The following is a 16,962-nucleotide window of genomic DNA, read 5'->3' on the forward strand; positions in this document are numbered from 1 at the left end:
ATGAGGACAAAATAACCATTTTGTACTAAGTGTCGGTCTCTTTTCTCCTAACAGGTTAGGGGGCGGATCGGATGATGCCAAGGAGATCATGCAGCACAAATTTTTCTCCGGCATTGTATGGCAAGATGTATATGAAAAAAAGGTACTTCTTCTCTTAAGTTGCGGCTTTTGGGTAGTTGGCGCAAAAGGTAGCAAAATCTTCTGTCGTCTAACATTCCTATGTCATCTATATCATGTATATTATACAAATGCAGGAGATTTAAAGTTGGTTTCATAGTTGTCACGTCTGTGCGAGATGCCCTGTTGGCATGACCTTGGAGTTAGCAGAATATTTACATTTTTGAACAGACTTAAACCACTGTATTCTTTCAAAATTATTTTTGGTTTGAATATATAAGTTGCATTTCTTCGGCTCCTGGTTTCCTCTTCTTCCTCCTCAATCCACACAGCCATATCTTCCCTACCTCTCAATATTGCATCCAAAGATGTGAAAATTAAAAATAAAAGCCAGTTAGTCTCAAACGATCTATTACTTAACTTTGCTCCCTACCCACCCTGCTTTCTCCCTCTTTCTCGGTTTCTTTACCCTAGTGTGGTTCTCTACTGCCCTCTAGTGTCACCACCTAAAAATATTTATAACTGGTACACTCTGTGTACTGCCTAAATATCCGTAAGGTGCCAGATCCTGTCTAATCTTGGAAGCTTAGCTGGGTCAACTCTGGCTAGTATTTGGATGAGAGACTGCCAGCAAATACCAGGTGTTGTCGAGTATATTTCAAAGGAAGGAACTGGCAAACCCAGCCCTGAGTATTCATTTGAAATTTATAGGGTTGTCATCAGTCTGCATGTGACTTGAAGGCATATAGAATCAAAGAGTTGGAAGACACCTCATGGGCCATCCAGTCCAACCCCATTCTGCCAAGAAGCAGGAATGTTGCATTCAAATCACCCCTGACAGATGGCCATCCAGCCTCTGTTTAAAAGCTTCCAAAGAAAGAGCCTCCACCACACTCCGGGGCAGAGAGTTCCACTGCTGAACGGCTCTCACAGTCAGGAAGTTCTTCCTAATATTCAGATGGAATCTCCTTTCTTGTAGTTTGAAGCCATTGTTCCACGTCCGAGTCTCCAGGGAAGCAGAAAACAAGCTTACTCCCTCCTCCCTGTGGCTTCCTCTCACATATTTATACATGGCTATCATGTCTCCTCTCAGCCTTCTCTTCTTCAGGCTAAACATGCCCAGCTCCTTAAGCCACTCCTCATAGGGCTTGTTCTCCAGACGCTTGATCATTTTAGTCGCCCTCCTCTGGACACATTCAAGCTTGTCAATATCTCTCTTGAATTGTGGTGCCCAGAATTGGACACAATATTCCAGGTGTGGTCTAACCAAAGCAGAATAGAGGGGTAGCATGACTTCCCTGGATCTAGACACTATGCTCCTGTTGATGCAGGCCAAAATCCCATTGGCTTTTTTTGCCACCACATCACATTGTTGGCTCATGTTTAACTTGTTGTCCACAAGGACTCCAAGATCTTTTTCACACGTACTGCTCTCGAGCCAGGCATTGTCCCCCATTTTGTATCTTTGCATTTTGTTTTTTCTGCCTAAGTGGAGTATCTTGCATTTGTTCCCGTTGAACTTCATTTTGTTAGTTTTGGTCCATCTCTCTAAACTGTCAAGATCGTTTTGAATCCTGCGCCTGTCCTCTGGAGTATTGGCTATCCCTCCCAATTTACCACACTGTGTATTGATGGAAGACACATTCTTTTGGCTTCAGTAGCACAGACAATTTCATCTAAAAGGGCTGAGAATGGATTTTCCATTAACATTTCATTGGGTTTTGAGGTCAGCATAAAGTCTTCCAAGTGCATTGCCATTTAGGTAAATTGAATGGGACTTGTAGTGAAATTTAAACACCAATGATGATTTGCATGCCTTTCCCTACACTTTGGAAGTTTGGTTAATCTGATATCAACCAGTTTTATATTGGGAAGTGCAGCAAATGTCATTTGTCATCGCCATTTTTACTGAATCGGTGTGTTCTGTATATGTTTATGTGGCTGAAATCTCCGCAGAATGCCGTCAAATTCACATTGAATCAGGAGGTCAAAAATTACTTTACTTTTACTTAGGCGATCCCTCGTTGGCTGAGTAGGATAGTCTTCCAGGATCAGAATTCTAGTGGGTCCGTAGGTGGCTGTGGAGCCCTCTTCTTGATCTGCATCTTCTTCTGCAGTGAGGGCATTGGTTTCGAGGTGGAAGACGGTCTTGGTCGGGGTTGGCTTGATGCGCCTTCCTCTTGGCACGTTTCTCTCTTTCAGCCTTCATTTGTGTCTCTTCAAATTCTGCAGCACTGCTGGTCACAGCTGACCTCCAGCTGGAGCGCTCAAAGGCCAGGGCTTCCCAGTTCTCAGTGTCTATGCCAGAGTTTTTAAGGTTGACTTTGAGCCCATCTTTAAATCTCTTTTCCTGTCCACCAACATTCTGTTTCAAAAATACCCAGAAACAGGATTAACATTTGAGACATCAAAACATAGGGGCCCCTGGTGGGTTAAACTACTGAACTGCAGAACTTGCCAACCCAAAGATTGGCGGTTCAAATCCAATGCATGGGTAAGCTCCTGCTGTTAGGCCCAGCTTTTGCCAACCTAGCAGTCCGAAAACATGCAAATACGAATAAATCAATAGGTACTGCCTTGGCAGGAAGGTAACGGCGCTCCATGCAGTCATGCTGGCCACATGACCTTGGAGGTGTCTGCGGACAAAGCTGGTTCTTCGGCTTAAAAATGAGGATGAGCACTACTCCCAGTGTTGGACACGACTGGACTTATTGTCAAGGGGAGACCTTTACCTTTAACATCATAACATGCAGTAGCCAGATAACAATTGCCTTTTAGACTTAGGGTTCCCCAAATGGGCTGTTTATCCCCCCCCCTTCCTCGTTTAAATTAGCAAATTGTTACAGGAGGAAACCCTTGGCACAATATGGTCGCATCATTTATTTATTTATTTATTTATTTATTTGCATTATTTTTATCCCGCCCATATCAGCCCGAAGATGACTTAGGGCGGCTTCTGTAAAGGAAGGTGTATCCATTGCTTATCTTCTGGAGAAATCCTTGCCTCCTCTTCAGTTTCAGTTTCCTCCCATTGAAACCGATGTTGTGCCTATGGGCAACTCATCCAGCATATTGGATTTGAGAGCTTACCTCCCTTACCTTCGTCACACCACTGCCTTCCTGTTTCGAATAAGATTTAGCATCCCTGGCGCTCTGGCTGGATTGGGAATTTGCCCAGCATTTTTATGAGTACAGAAAGTACACTGAGTTCATGCAGATACGTTCAATCTGCAGAAGTAGAATGGAAGATTAAGGTAGTTGTGTCCCTCTCGTTGTATTTTTTCCCTTTCAGAGGCCTCATGGTAGTTTGTTTTGGATCTTATACTGCTGTTTCTAGTACTTTTGTTGTAAAGCAGTGGTTCTTAAACCTTTCTAATGCCACGATCCCTTCATACAGTTCCTCATGTTGTGGTGACCCCCAACCATCAAATTATATTCGTTGCTACTTCATAACTGTAGCTGTTACAAAGTAGCAACAAATAACTGCTACTGTTATGAATTCGTAAAGTAAATATCTGATATGCAGAATGTATTTTCATTCACTGGACCAAATTTGGCTCAAATATCCAATACACCCAAATTTGAATACTGGTGGGATTGGTTTTGTCATTTGGGAGTTGTAGTTGCTGGGATTTATAGTTCACCTACAATCAAAGAGCATTCTGAACTCTACCAGTGATGGAATTGAACCAAACTTGGCACACAGAACTCTCATGACCAGTTGTAAATACTGGAAGGGTTTGGTGGGCACTGACCTTGAGTTTTGGAGTTGTAGTTCACCTATATCCTGAGAGCACTGTGGACTCAGACAGTGGTGGATCTGGTGGTGGATGTGGAACAAACTTGACACGAATACTCAGTATGCCGAAATATGAACACTGGTGAATTTTGGGGAAACTAGACCTTGACATTTGGGAGTTGTAGTTTCTGGGATTTATAGTTCACCTACAATGAAAGAGCATTCTGAACTCCACCAATGATGGAATTGAACCAATCTTGGCACACAGAACTCCCATGACCAGTAGAAAATACTGGAAGGGCTTGGTGGACATTGACCTTGAGTTTTGGAGTTGTAGTTCACCTATATCCTGAGAGCACTGTGGACTCAGACAGTGGTGATTCTGGACCAAACTTGACACGAATACTCAATATGCCCAAATATAAACACTGGTGGATTTTGGGGAAACTAGACCTTGACATTTGGGAGTTGTAGTTGATGGGATTTATAGTTCACCTACAATGAAAGAGCATTCTGAACCCCAGCAACGATAGAATTGGGTCAAAATTGCCATACAGAACCCACATGACCAACAAAAAATACTGTTTTTTTCTGATGGCCTTTGGTGACCCCTCTGACACCTCCCTCGCAACCCCTTAAGGCATTGGTTCAACCTGGGGTCCCCAGATGTTTTTAACCTACAACTCCAAGAAATCCTAACAGCAGGTAAAATAGCTGGGATTTCTGGGAGTTGTAGGCCAAAAACATCTGGGGACCTCAGGTTGAGAACCACTGCCTTAAGGGGTCCTGACCCCCAGATTGAGAAATGTTGTTAGAAAGATTTCCTGCCATAGAGCAGAAATGTCAAACTTTTTGACACACCAGACTTTTTCAACTTCAACTCCCAGATGTCCCTGCCAACATCGCCAGTTGCAAAAGCTGGTGGAAACTGCAGTCCAATTTATATAGTCCACCCCCCAAAAAAATGTTACCCACAAAAGAAGCCAGTTTCTTCCCATTGATCTCTCAGAGCCTGAGGCTGTTAGGAATTGTGGGACTTGAAGTCCAAAACATCTGGAGGGCCAAGGTTTGCCCATGCCTGATCTAGATCCTGCCTGCACTTTGTTTCCCATTTTGATTCTGACCTAACTTGGATAGTGCTTTTAAAAAAAATCAGAAGTGGCCAAGATATTTTTGTATTTGTCAGCAGTCTGCTGCCAACCAGTCTGAAGCAAAAGGTTAATGTGTCTGCTCTTTGGGGCCTTGGATTCTGAATCGCCCATAATTCTTTCAACTTCATTGCATCAGACAGTCATTTGCAAAGTCAACAGAGATCAGACCAAATGCCAAAACTGCCATTATGTTAAGTGGAAGCCGCAGAACAAACAAGCTAGATATATAAAGCAGGGAAAAAAGCTCCATGTTTTAGGATGACAAGCTTTAATTAGAATGGAAAGCAAATTGCTTACTGCGGCTTTAAATAATTTTGGTGATCGTGTCATTAGGAGCCAGTGTGATGAAGTGGTTTAAGCATTGGATTATGACTCCAGAGACCAAGGTTTGGATCATGCTCTGCCTTGGAAGCCCATTGGGTTACTTTGGACAAGTCACACTACAGGAAAGGAGATTCCCTCTGAACATTAGGAAGAACTTCCTGACTGTGAGAGCTGTTCAGCAGTGGAACTCTCTGCCCCAGAGTGTGGTGGAGGCTCCTTCTTTGGATGCTTTTAAGCAGAGGCTGGATGGCCATCTGTCAGGGGTGCTTTGAATGCGATTTTCCTGCTTCTTGGCAGGGGGTTGGACTGGATGGCCCATGAGGTCTCTTCCAACTCTTATGATTCTATGACACTCTCTCAGCCTCAGAGGAAGGCAAAGGCAAATCCCCTCTGAACAAATCTTGCCATGAAAACCCCACGATGAGCGTAAATTGGGAATAATAAATATAATAATAATAATAATAATAATAATAATAATAATAATAATAGCTACCTTACTGGGATCTGCACGCATTATTCGCCGATACATCACATAGTCCTAGACACTTGGGAAGTGTCCGACGTGTGATCCAATACAACAGCCAGCAGATGCAGGCGAAACAACAGGAGAAAATGCCTCTAGAACATGGCCATATAGCCCGGAAAAACCTACAACAACCCAGTGATTCCGGCCATGAAAGCCTTCGACAATACATTGAACATTACATTTTTATTTATATAGATTTATTATTTACCACATTTACATACCGCCCCTCTCAGCCCAGAGGCGACTTGGAACGGTTAACAATTGGCAACAATTTGATGCCTCAACAATTATAACAAATAAAACAATCATAAAATAGTTAAAAAATTAGCATACAATATAAGAATATAAAAAAAACATACAAATCCTTAAAAACATTATCGTGAGCATCTCAATGTCAAGTCGTTCTTCAATTGCGTCATCAAGTGGGTTGCATGATTTCGTATAACTTTGCCATATTTGGGAAGGCCTGCTCAAAAAGCCAGGTTTTCACCTTTCTTCAAAAGGTCAGGAGGGAGGGGGCCGATCTTGTATCCCTAGGCAGGGTGTTCCACAGTTGAGGGGCCATCACTGAGAAGGCCCTGTCTCTCGTCCCTGCCAAACGCATCTGTGAGGAAGGCCTCCCCAGAAGATCTTAATGTCCTAGATCAGTGGTTCTCAACCTGGGTCCCCAGATGTCTTAGGCCAACTCCCAGAAATCCCAGCCAGTTTACCAGCTGTTAGGATTTCTGGGAGTTGAAGGTCAAAAACATCTGGGGACCCCAGATTGAGAACCACTGTCCTAGATGATTCATAAGGAGAGATACCTTGCATTAATGGTGGATAGATTGCATTCATGGTGGATAGATTCAGTTGAAGAAGCCATAAACCTGGTCTCTCTTTCATAGGATTACAATAAGCATATATCCATGAATATGTGTGTATATGTGTAGTTAAAAAACGTGTAATTGATTAGTTATAGCATGTATGTTGCTTAAAACCGCTCCCGTTAAATTCACCAGAAGCACCCTGCAAACTCACGCCACGTTTTATTTTTCCTTTCCTTTTTGCAGCTGGTACCTCCCTTTAAACCACAGGTGACATCTGAAACAGATACACGCTACTTTGATGAAGAATTCACAGCCCAGATGATCACAATTACCCCACCTGACCAAGGTAGGCATCACTGTTATGATATTTCTCTGTTTTCACCCAGATTGTCCCAACAACAAACCCTTGAGCCTGACTCTCTTGGGAAACAAAGTAAATCCATTCCTAAGGAGCTGCTGCCTAAAGCCAATTGGAACCCTTTATCACTCTGGATATTAATCCGTGCCAAGCTATTTTTAGTCCTAAAAATGGCCAACTTGACCTCCCAGAAAGCTGCACTTGGCTGTAGTTTGTTTGGGAACGTGGGGCGAGACCTTCATTTGCCCTGAAACGACCCTTTCAAACGAAGGGTGACATCAACAGCTTCCTAGCTCTGCTGTGGGTGGTTTCTCGCCTTCTACCTGATGCCATTAACATTACCACTCTTATCAGTGTTACTCACACAAAAACACAGTATGACACAACAAACGAGATACATATGCTAGATTTCGTATCACAAAATCACAAGTCGAACACTTCCCAAGCATTTAAGACTCTGATGAATTTCCGAATGATGCACACAGATCCAAGTAAGGTGGCCTTTTGCAGTTGACCGATCCTGATTCTGTCAATGTTTATTGTTTCCAAATGCCGGCTCAGATCTTTTGGTACGGCACCCAGTGTACCGATTGCCACTGGGACCACCTGTAGTGGTTTATGCCAGAGCCTTTGCAGTTCAATTTTGAGGTCCTGATAATGGGTTTTTCCTGTTGTTTTTCGTCAATTTGACTGTCACCTGCAATGGCGACATCAAAAATCTCTTAATTTGATGGCCATAGCTCAATGCTGTGCAATCCTAGGATTTGTGGTGTGGTGAGGAAAGTAAGGTTGTTTACCTGTAACCATGTTACTTCGAGTGGTCAACTGTGAAATTCACACCTGTGGTATTTCCTGCATCTACACAGCTGATTCAGATCCTTATTGAAAAGCTTTTGCCAAATCAGGGACTCCAGCCCCGCCCATCCACAGCGGGGCTTGAGGCCTTAAATCTGTACTGCAAAAAAGTCGGAGATAGAAGGCATGACAGAGTGCGGGGAGGATGGGCGAGTTGTGTGAATTTCACAGTTGACCACTCGAAGAAACATGGTTACAGGTAAGCAACCTACTTTCTTCAGCGTGGTCACTGTGAAATCCACACCTGTGGTAGACTAGTGAGCAGTCCCATGGATGGTCATGCTAGTGCAGAAAAAATAATTGCTCTCCCAAAAGCCGCATATTTTTTGGCGGCCAAGTCCAGTTTGTAATGAGAGACAAATGTGCGGTGTTGACCAAATGGTCGCCCAACAGATGTCATCCAGTGGCACACTGTGCAAAAATGCCGTAGAGGCTGCCACTGCTTGAGTGGAATGAGCATGGACTTGAACAAGTAAGTCCAGTCCTGCCATCTGATATGCTAGCCAGATAGCTGCAACTATCCAGGCTGCCAATCTCTGGGTAGAAACCGGAAGGCCTACAGAGTCCTTACAGCACTTGACAAAAAGTCTAACTGGACTCCTTGAGTCAAACCAATGATTGTTTTAGGAGAGTAGAAAACACCGAATTGTTGCTGCTTTCGTGGACAAAAGGAACTAGGGCCTCAAGCCCCGCTGCCTGGCTTTATTACTGAAGTGGATGGGTGGGGCTGGAGTCCCCGATTTGGCAAAAGCTTTTCAATAAGGATCCGAATCAGCTGTGTGGACGCAGGAAATACCACAGGTATGGATTTCACAGTGACCACGCTGAAGAATCAGCATTGTTTGCCAGAGAAGGCTCAAGAACCTTGTAAAACTACGGCCCCATCATTCCATAGCATTGAAACAAAGCAATTAAAGTGGATTCATTCTACAGCATAGATGCATCCAAAGGTTTTCTTTTCGATTGCTGGAAGCTTTGGTGCTCTTAACAGTTTTGTTTTTGAAGGAATCTTAAGCATGCAGCAACTGTAATGCGTAACTTTTGTGGCCAAAATACAAGTGCATTTTTTGCTGCTGTGCATTATGCACAGAAATACTTTATTTTGTTTTGTTTTATTGGTTTCAGGGTTTTGAAAATTGAGGTGCGCATTAGACTCGAGTATATACAGTATTTGACCCTGCAGTTTTTTATTCAGTTTCGATAAATATTTTTACTTCCTTCCCATTTGTTGACACAAGAGACATGTAGATTTGTAAGCTATTTGGGTCAAAGAGCTTTCGTGGTCTCATTTGGGTGTGTTAAAATCTTTGAAACTCTAGCATATTTTTGAATTCTTTCCTTCTTTCTTCTTCCAGATGATAGTATGGATTGTATTGACAACGAACGACGACCGCACTTCCCTCAGTTCTCTTATTCCGCCAGTGGAACGGCTTAATGTTTCGCTTGTTTCATTCACAGCAACCAATCAAGACTGCATATTTGGGGACCTTTAATTTCAACGGACACTAGAGAACTCTCTATGAAACATGAATTACAAACTATGTTTGTACTACGGTTTAGCTGAATTTGTAGGAAGCCTCACAGGCTGTGTATTTAAAAACAATCCTGATGCATTTTTTGAGTCAGAATCTCTGATAAAAAAAAGACATAATTTGGAGAAGGAAGACAAGAAGTCATTCTTTAAAAGCATTAAAAATAAAAAACGCTTTTTTTCTTCTGGGAAAAATGGCATTTTAGGTTTTTAAGAATATGCACCAAAACTGTTTTCTTGCTAGATGTTTTAACATAGCAGCAACATTCACATTTTTTTAAAAAAAGAAATCCTCATTTTTTATTTATTCCATGATTCCTTATGTAAGTAGAATCCCTGCACTCTGAACTATTAGAATTATTTAGGACGAGAAGCAGAGTTATAGGTAGTGCAATAATACGAGCGACACGAAACAAAAAATAAATGAACAAGCCTTGCAGATGTGGCCTCCCATTTGGGCAGAAACATTAATGTTGACATCTTTAAGAAACTGCATCGATAGGAAACGGCATCGATGGCAGAATCAAACACAAGAGTTAACATTAGCAGACTTGCTGCCAGAAAGTGACATATCAGGCGAAAATAGAAGCTAGTATGTTTCTAAATTGCACAGAAGTGTTGCATGTATACCGGTCCATTTAATTATTCCATATTTGAGTAGGTTTGACATAGCCAAAATTTGGCAGGCACCCACTGGTGATTTCTCTTGTGTGGGCAACTAATAGGGGTTGTGCATCTCAGCCTTCCACCACTGTATCCTTGTCCTGGAGAGTCTCCCAATAGTCATGCCTTGAAGAAAATACCATATTTCATCGCAGAATAGTGGTACTATTTTCCACCCAAAAAGAGGGGTGCGACTATTACACAAGGAAAAAAAATGCCGTTGATTCTCGAGGGGTTCTGTTTTCTTTCTTCAAAAAAGGAAATGCCTTACTTCCAAAAGGGAAAGAGGAAGAAGGATGATTTAGCCCCAGATGTTTCTATTTGTGTTTTCAAACTGCAGAGCCACTTGGGGCTGATCCTTCCTTCCTTCCTCCCTCTGAGGCAAGGCAGTTTACAAAATCTGAAATTGAGCTCTTTGGAGAAAGGAGGGAGAATCTGAGTACTAAAGACTTTCATTGTATAGTTTTTAAACTGTCTTCACTTTTAAGAAGAAAAGAAAGGAGAATCAGCCCCAAATGGCTCGGCGACTATTATGCGATGAACACAAAATACCAATGTTGCCACCCCAAAAATGGAGGTGCGACTATTACGTGGTGTTGACTATTATGCGATGAAATACAGTAATCGGTTTTAGCCATTTCAACAGAAAAAGCTTTGCAACTGCAAAATAATAACAACAATGGCCAGGATGGGGAGCATAGATAAACGCACAACACTTTTCAAGAGGTGGCATATCCTACCAAACAATTTGTTTGGCAGTCAGGTATTGTTTTGGCACTGAAGTGACTGGCCTTGTTCATATATGTATAGAAACAACATGTCGTGCACGTTTGAGAATGCATCTATATGTATTTTTTCACTTCAATGTAGATTTTCACCATTATCGAGGCAGGGAGGAGCTAGTCTATGGCGCTGCCTTCAGGTTTAGAGGAGATTCCCATCTGTGGATGCAGCAGCTGTATATAAAAAAAATAAAGAAGAAAATTAGGGTGAAATTTCACATTATCACAAAAAAGATGATGTTAAGTAGTTGATTCCCCCCTCTCCCAGATGTCACACTTCCCCATCACTTTGTTTTGTATTTTCATAGCCAACTCATTCTGGATCTGCCAAACGTTGTGACAGAAATTGTTGATTCGCCTTTTGAGGCGAGCTACGATTTTAAGCTCTCTTGTGCTGCGAATGAGTTTATTCAGTTGTGGCTTTATGTTCTTTTAGATATGCTTTTGTTTCTCTTCTCTTATCTGTATAAAATTGGACTGTACAGCAGTTCCTTAACTTTTTTTTAATTCGAAAGGGAATTTATTTAAAATATTTGCCACTTTCCCTCCACATGAAACCCCATTGTTGTGTGTGTTGTGGTTTTTTTTTTTTTTTACAACATTCATTCTAGTATTTTTACTTATGATATGAAAAGCTTCCCTTAAAAATTACTTCAATAAAATGTGCTTTAACAAGTAGTTTGGTCTTGGTTTTGGTAGAATGTACAGAAGAATCGAAGCTGGTAAGGCCATCTTCTCCCTCCTCCTCCTCTTCCTTTCTCTAATAGAGGATGAGGACAATACATTTGACCTGATGGACATGAACAACCGTCATGGAAAAGGAATGGCAGGAGGCAAGTCGGTGTGCAACTGAATATAAGTTGAAGGTCAGAATGCAGCATTAACCTCTACAGTGCAGTGTCAGAAAAGAATAGTTTACCTGGTGGAATAAAAGGTGTTTAAGGTAGTCTTGTGCATTTGTATCTGTTTCTGTTTGTTTCATTTTGGCCCTGTTTTTGTTTTCAAGCCTCTCTCCCGAAAACGGCCGCCTTTCTGAATGAGCTTTTCATCCCTGGTCTGAAAAATATGAATATTTTCATGCCATTGGTGGACTGCAAGCTACACATGCACTCTCTTTCCAAGGAGGTTGAGGCTGTTGCACACCTCGCCATCTGAATCGGGGTTTGTGGCCAAAAGTTGGCATAAGGAGCTGCCTACAGCTGCGTTGTCTCTCACCTGGACTCTGAATTCACTTTGGCCAAAAGCAGGGGCGTTATCGTTCTTGTCTAGGATGTGGATTTGGACCCGTAGTCAGTCGTTGCGCCTCCCAGGGTCTGCAGCTGAGCGCCGAGGGGCCTCTTACCAGGTGTTTGGTGCTAGGCTGCAGGCCATGGCAGGCACACACACTTTGGGCCTACAAGCCACACATACTCTCCTTGGAAAGAGAGTGCGTGCAGGTCCAAAGCACCAGGGCCTGCAACCAAGTGTCAAAAATCAGGCAACTAAACAGTTACCAGGAAATCAGAAGACGCTTACTTCTTGGGAGGAGAGCAATGTCCAATCTCAATAAAAATAGTAAAGAGTAGAGACATCACACTGACAACCAAGATCCGCCTAGTCAAAGCCATGGTATTCCCTGTAGTCACCTACGTATGTGAGAGCTGGACCTTAGGGAAGGCTGAGCGAAGGAAGATAGATGCTTTTGAACTGTGGTGTTGGAGGAAAGTGCTGAGAGTGCCTTGGACTGCGAGAAGATCCAACCAGTCCATCCTCCAGGAAATAAAGCCCGACTGCTCATTGGAGGGAAGGATACTAGAGACAAAGTTGAAGTATTTTGGCCACATCATGAGGAGACAGCAAAGCCTAGAGAAGACAATTATGCTGGGGAAAGTGGAAGGCAAAAGGAAGAGGGGCCGACCAAGGGCAAGATGGATGGATGGCATCCTTGAAGTGACTGGACTGACCTTGAAGGAGCTGGGGGTGGTGACAGCCAACAGGGAGCTCTGGCGTGGGCTGGTCCATGAGGTCACGAAGAGTCGGAGACGACTGAACGAATTAACAACAACAACAAAACAGTTACCGTTCCCACTTTCCTTTCGTTTCACTGATATTTCCATACCAGAGGGAGGTGTACGATTTTGTGCTATCTGAATGAAACAAACAGTACGAAAATATGAATTAAGCAGCTGAAACGGTTACTGGGCCCATGACTAGTTTGAGGTTATACATTCACACCCAGTACTGCTTTAAAACCTCCAGAGAAGGAGTCTACCACTAGACAGCAGCATATTCTTCTGAACAGCTCTTACCATCAGGAAGTTCTTCCTAATGTTTAGATGTAATTTGACTCCTTTGCTCTGTGTCGTAGTCTCCAGAGCAGCAGAAAACATGTTTGCCCTTCTCTCAATGTGACATTCGTCCAAATATTAAAAAGTGGCTATCCTGGGCCCTCTCAGCCTTCTGTATCTCATGCAGCAACTGGTGAGAGAGCAGAGTTTGGTGGGATAACAAAGATTTTATCTAGGTAAAGATCTTATCTTTCTGTGTGGATGGCTATGCAAAAAGGAAACTACAAAATGGCACTGAATCCTATTTACACTTACTTAATTCCTTTTTAAAAACTCAAAAACATTTTCCCCAACATATCAGCCTGGGGAATACTGCAAGAGTGTGCCTTCAATGTATCGTGCAGAGAAATAAATATATGCATATATCTGCCTTGTAAACGTATATGATGGAGTGCAGGCAAAAACGTGCCGCTTTAAGGAAGAATTCCTTGCCAAGCAGATATTGGGAAGGAGGGGGATGCATTCAGAGAGCCTGGTGGTGGCAACAAAGCTCTCTTGATGGGAGGCTTGTCAGACTCGGTGCGAAAGCCTGGGCAGGGTTAACCGTTGAGGTTAAGCGAGAGAGATTGAAAGAGAAAAGAGTGAAGGAGAAAGCTGTTCAGGGGAAACAGTGCTGGAGCATGAGAAAAAGCCTCTCTCAAAAGAGTTGGTACAAAAGGTTTGCTTATGCAATAAAATCGGTCTTAAAGCCGCAAATCAGAAATGGACAGGATTTACATTCAGAAGGCTGGATATCAAACCCAGAAGTTGCTTTCCATGATAAAATTCTCTTTGCTAGTAAATCACTGCTGAGGTTAAGACTGTTTCAGTTCATGTGTCTTAAAAGGCTGTTTCAATTTAATTTGTGCCAAAATGAAGTGTTTTAATGCAGGTTGAGTGAGATTCCCTGGAGACTAGGACTCGGAACAATGGCTTCAAACTACAAGAGAGGAGATTCCATCTGAACATTAGGAAGAACTTCCTGACTGTGAGAGCTGTTCAGCAGTGGAACTCTCTGCCCCGGAGTGTGGTGGAGGCTCCTTCTTTGGAAGCTTTTAAGCAGAGGCTGGATGGCCATCTGTCAGGGGTGATTTGAATGCAATATTCCTGCTTCTTGGCAGGGGGTTGGACTGGATGGCCCATGAGGTCTCTTCCAACTCTTTGATTCTATGATTCCGTTACATGAAAGATTTGGGATCAAAGGTTTATCAGATTTTGGAATTTTATTGTATTAGCATTTGCAATATGTAGTGAATGAGGGATTGGGGAATGGGGGTTAGTCCACTTCCAGCACCCACTGAGCCCTCTTTTAAGAAACCCCAACAATACCATTGCTAGAAACCATTCAGGAGAAAGCCGATCCAAATATGAGTCGAGGCACCAAATTTAACTCTGATTAAATCATTATTTTAACAATGTAAATGTGCTTACGTATCCTTCCAATTATAATATAGATAGTAAAATAATAAAAATAATAATAGAGTAAAATAATGGAAATGTAATAAAAATAGAATAAAGTAATAATGTAATAATAATAGAGAAAAATAATAACTGTAATAAAATAATAGAGTAAAATAATGTAAATGTAATATGAGTAAATTAATACATGTAATAATAAAAAGAGTAAAATAATAAAAGTAATCATAATAATAAGGAAAAATTATATATATAATCATGACAGCCAGCATGTCAACGACTTAAATCTAGAAATAGTTTTTTAAGAGACACTCGTTGGAACACCTCCGCAAGCGAGAGTCCAAAAGTGGCAGGCTCAAACCCAGAACCTCAACCAATAGCTGATACCAAATGAGAAACTCCCCCCTGGGCACACAGAAGACTGGGTGTCTTGGAAGGCGCTGAACAGACTGCGCTCTGGCACCACAAGATGCAGAGCCAATCTTAAGAAATGGGGCTACAAAGTGGAATCCTCGACATGCGAGTGTGGAGAAGAGCAAACCACTGACCACCTGCTGCAATGCAACCTGAGCCCTACCACATGCACAATGGAGGACCTTCTTGCAGCAACACCAGAGGCACTCCAAGTGACCAGATACTGGTCAAAGGACATTTAATCAACGACCAAACTCACAAATTTTGTATTTTGTCTGTTTGTTTGCTTTGTTCTGTTAGAAATGTAATATAATTGACTGGTTGCCCTGACACGACAAATAAAAAAAAATAACAATAATAGAGTAAAATAGTAAACGTAATAAAATAATAATAGAGTAAAATAATGTAAACGTAATAGCAGTACTGATAGAGTAAAATAATAGCTAATAATGGAGGAAAATAATAAATGTAATAAAATAATAAGATAAAATAATGTAAATTTAATAATAGAGTAAAATAATGGAAATGTAATAAAAATAGCTTAAAATCATAATGTAATAATAATAATAGAGAAAAATAATCTGTAATAAAATAATAGAGTAAAATAATGTAAATGTAATATGAGTAAAATAATAAAAGTAATCATAATAATAAAGTAAAATCATATATGTAATCATAACAATAATAGAGTAAAATAGTAAATGTAATAAAATAGTAATAGAGTAAAATAATGTAAATGTAATAGCAATAAGAATAGAGTAAAATAATAGCTAATAATGGAGTAAAATAATAAATGTAATAAAATAATAAGATAAAATAATGTAAATTTAATAATAGTAAATAGAGTAAAATAATGGAAATGTAATAAAAATAGAGTAAAATAATAAAGTAATAATAATAATAATAGAGAAAAATAATAACTAATAAAATAATAGAGTAAAATAATGTAAGTGTAATATAATAAAAGTAATCATAATAATAAAGTAAAATCATATATGTAATCATAACAATAATAGAGTAAAATAGTAAATGTAATAAAATAGTAATAGAGTAAAATAATGTAAATGTAATAGCAATAAGAATAGAGTAAAATAATAGCTAATAATGGAGTAAAATAATAAATGTAATAAAATAATAAGATAAAATAATGTAAATTTAATAATAAATAGAGTAAAATAACAAATGTAATAATAGTAGTACTAACAGTAAAATAATAAATAACTTTGACTTAAGTATAAGCCGAGGGGAGCTTTTTTAGCCTTAAAAAAGGGCTGAAAAACTCAGCTTATACTCGAGTATATACGGTATTTGGTTCTCAATGTAAACGTCCCGTTACTTCCAGCAATATATTCTACCTTGACTTTCCTGATGGGCATTGAAGTAAAAATGATCTTTATATCTATCAACTAACAGCTTTATATCTATCAACTACATGCTGTTCAGCGGCTCATGTGTCCTGGTTTACAGGGCAAAAGTCTTCTATTTAAAGAAGTATTCCATTCTGAGTGGTGTCTACTCAGTGGGTCCCTAGATGTTTTGGCCTTCAACTCCCAGAAATCCTAACGGTAAACTGGCTGGCATTTCTGGGAGTTGTAAACCAAAACACCTGGGGACACACAGGTTGAGAACCACTGGTCTAAAGCATATAATCGTATACAGAAAATGTATCCTAACAGGGAAGGTAAGAGTTGAAGTGTGGAAACCAAGATGATTAAGCAGAGACTGTCATACAAGGGGACATTTCAGGAGACAATGTGCCTCATTGGGAAAGGCACAATAATAAATGTAATAAAAATAAGGCAGAAGCAGTAGGAAGAGGAGAGAAATCAATTATATTAAAGTTGTGTAGATTCAATCAAGGGAGCCAGAGTCCTATGTTTGTAAGACCTGAGCAGAGTAACTGATGACTAGAGCTATTGGAGAGCTCTCGTTCATAGTTTTCATAAAGGTAAGGCCCTGGGAGTATCTATTTAA

General features: G+C 40.8%; 1 protein-coding gene across 2 annotated transcripts in view; it reads left to right on the top strand.

Annotated features, from left to right (window-relative positions):
* The window catches only part of AKT1 (AKT serine/threonine kinase 1), a 160,819-nt gene extending 149,289 nt beyond the window's left edge, over positions 1 to 11,530 (top strand). For both annotated transcript variants that reach the window (XM_060754619.2, XM_060754627.2), the window contains exons 12-14: positions 55 to 142; positions 6,907 to 7,009; positions 9,232 to 11,530. In XM_060754619.2, coding sequence (XP_060610602.1) covers positions 55 to 142; positions 6,907 to 7,009; positions 9,232 to 9,311 — 271 coding nt within the window. In that variant the 3' untranslated portion in view covers positions 9,312 to 11,530. The remainder of the gene's footprint in view (positions 1 to 54; positions 143 to 6,906; positions 7,010 to 9,231) is intronic.
* The last annotated feature ends 5,432 nt before the right edge of the window (positions 11,531 to 16,962 follow it).

The sequence above is a fragment of the Anolis sagrei genome, chromosome 1 (assembly GCF_037176765.1).
Source record: "Anolis sagrei isolate rAnoSag1 chromosome 1, rAnoSag1.mat, whole genome shotgun sequence".
Lineage (NCBI taxonomy): Eukaryota > Metazoa > Chordata > Lepidosauria > Squamata > Dactyloidae > Anolis > Anolis sagrei.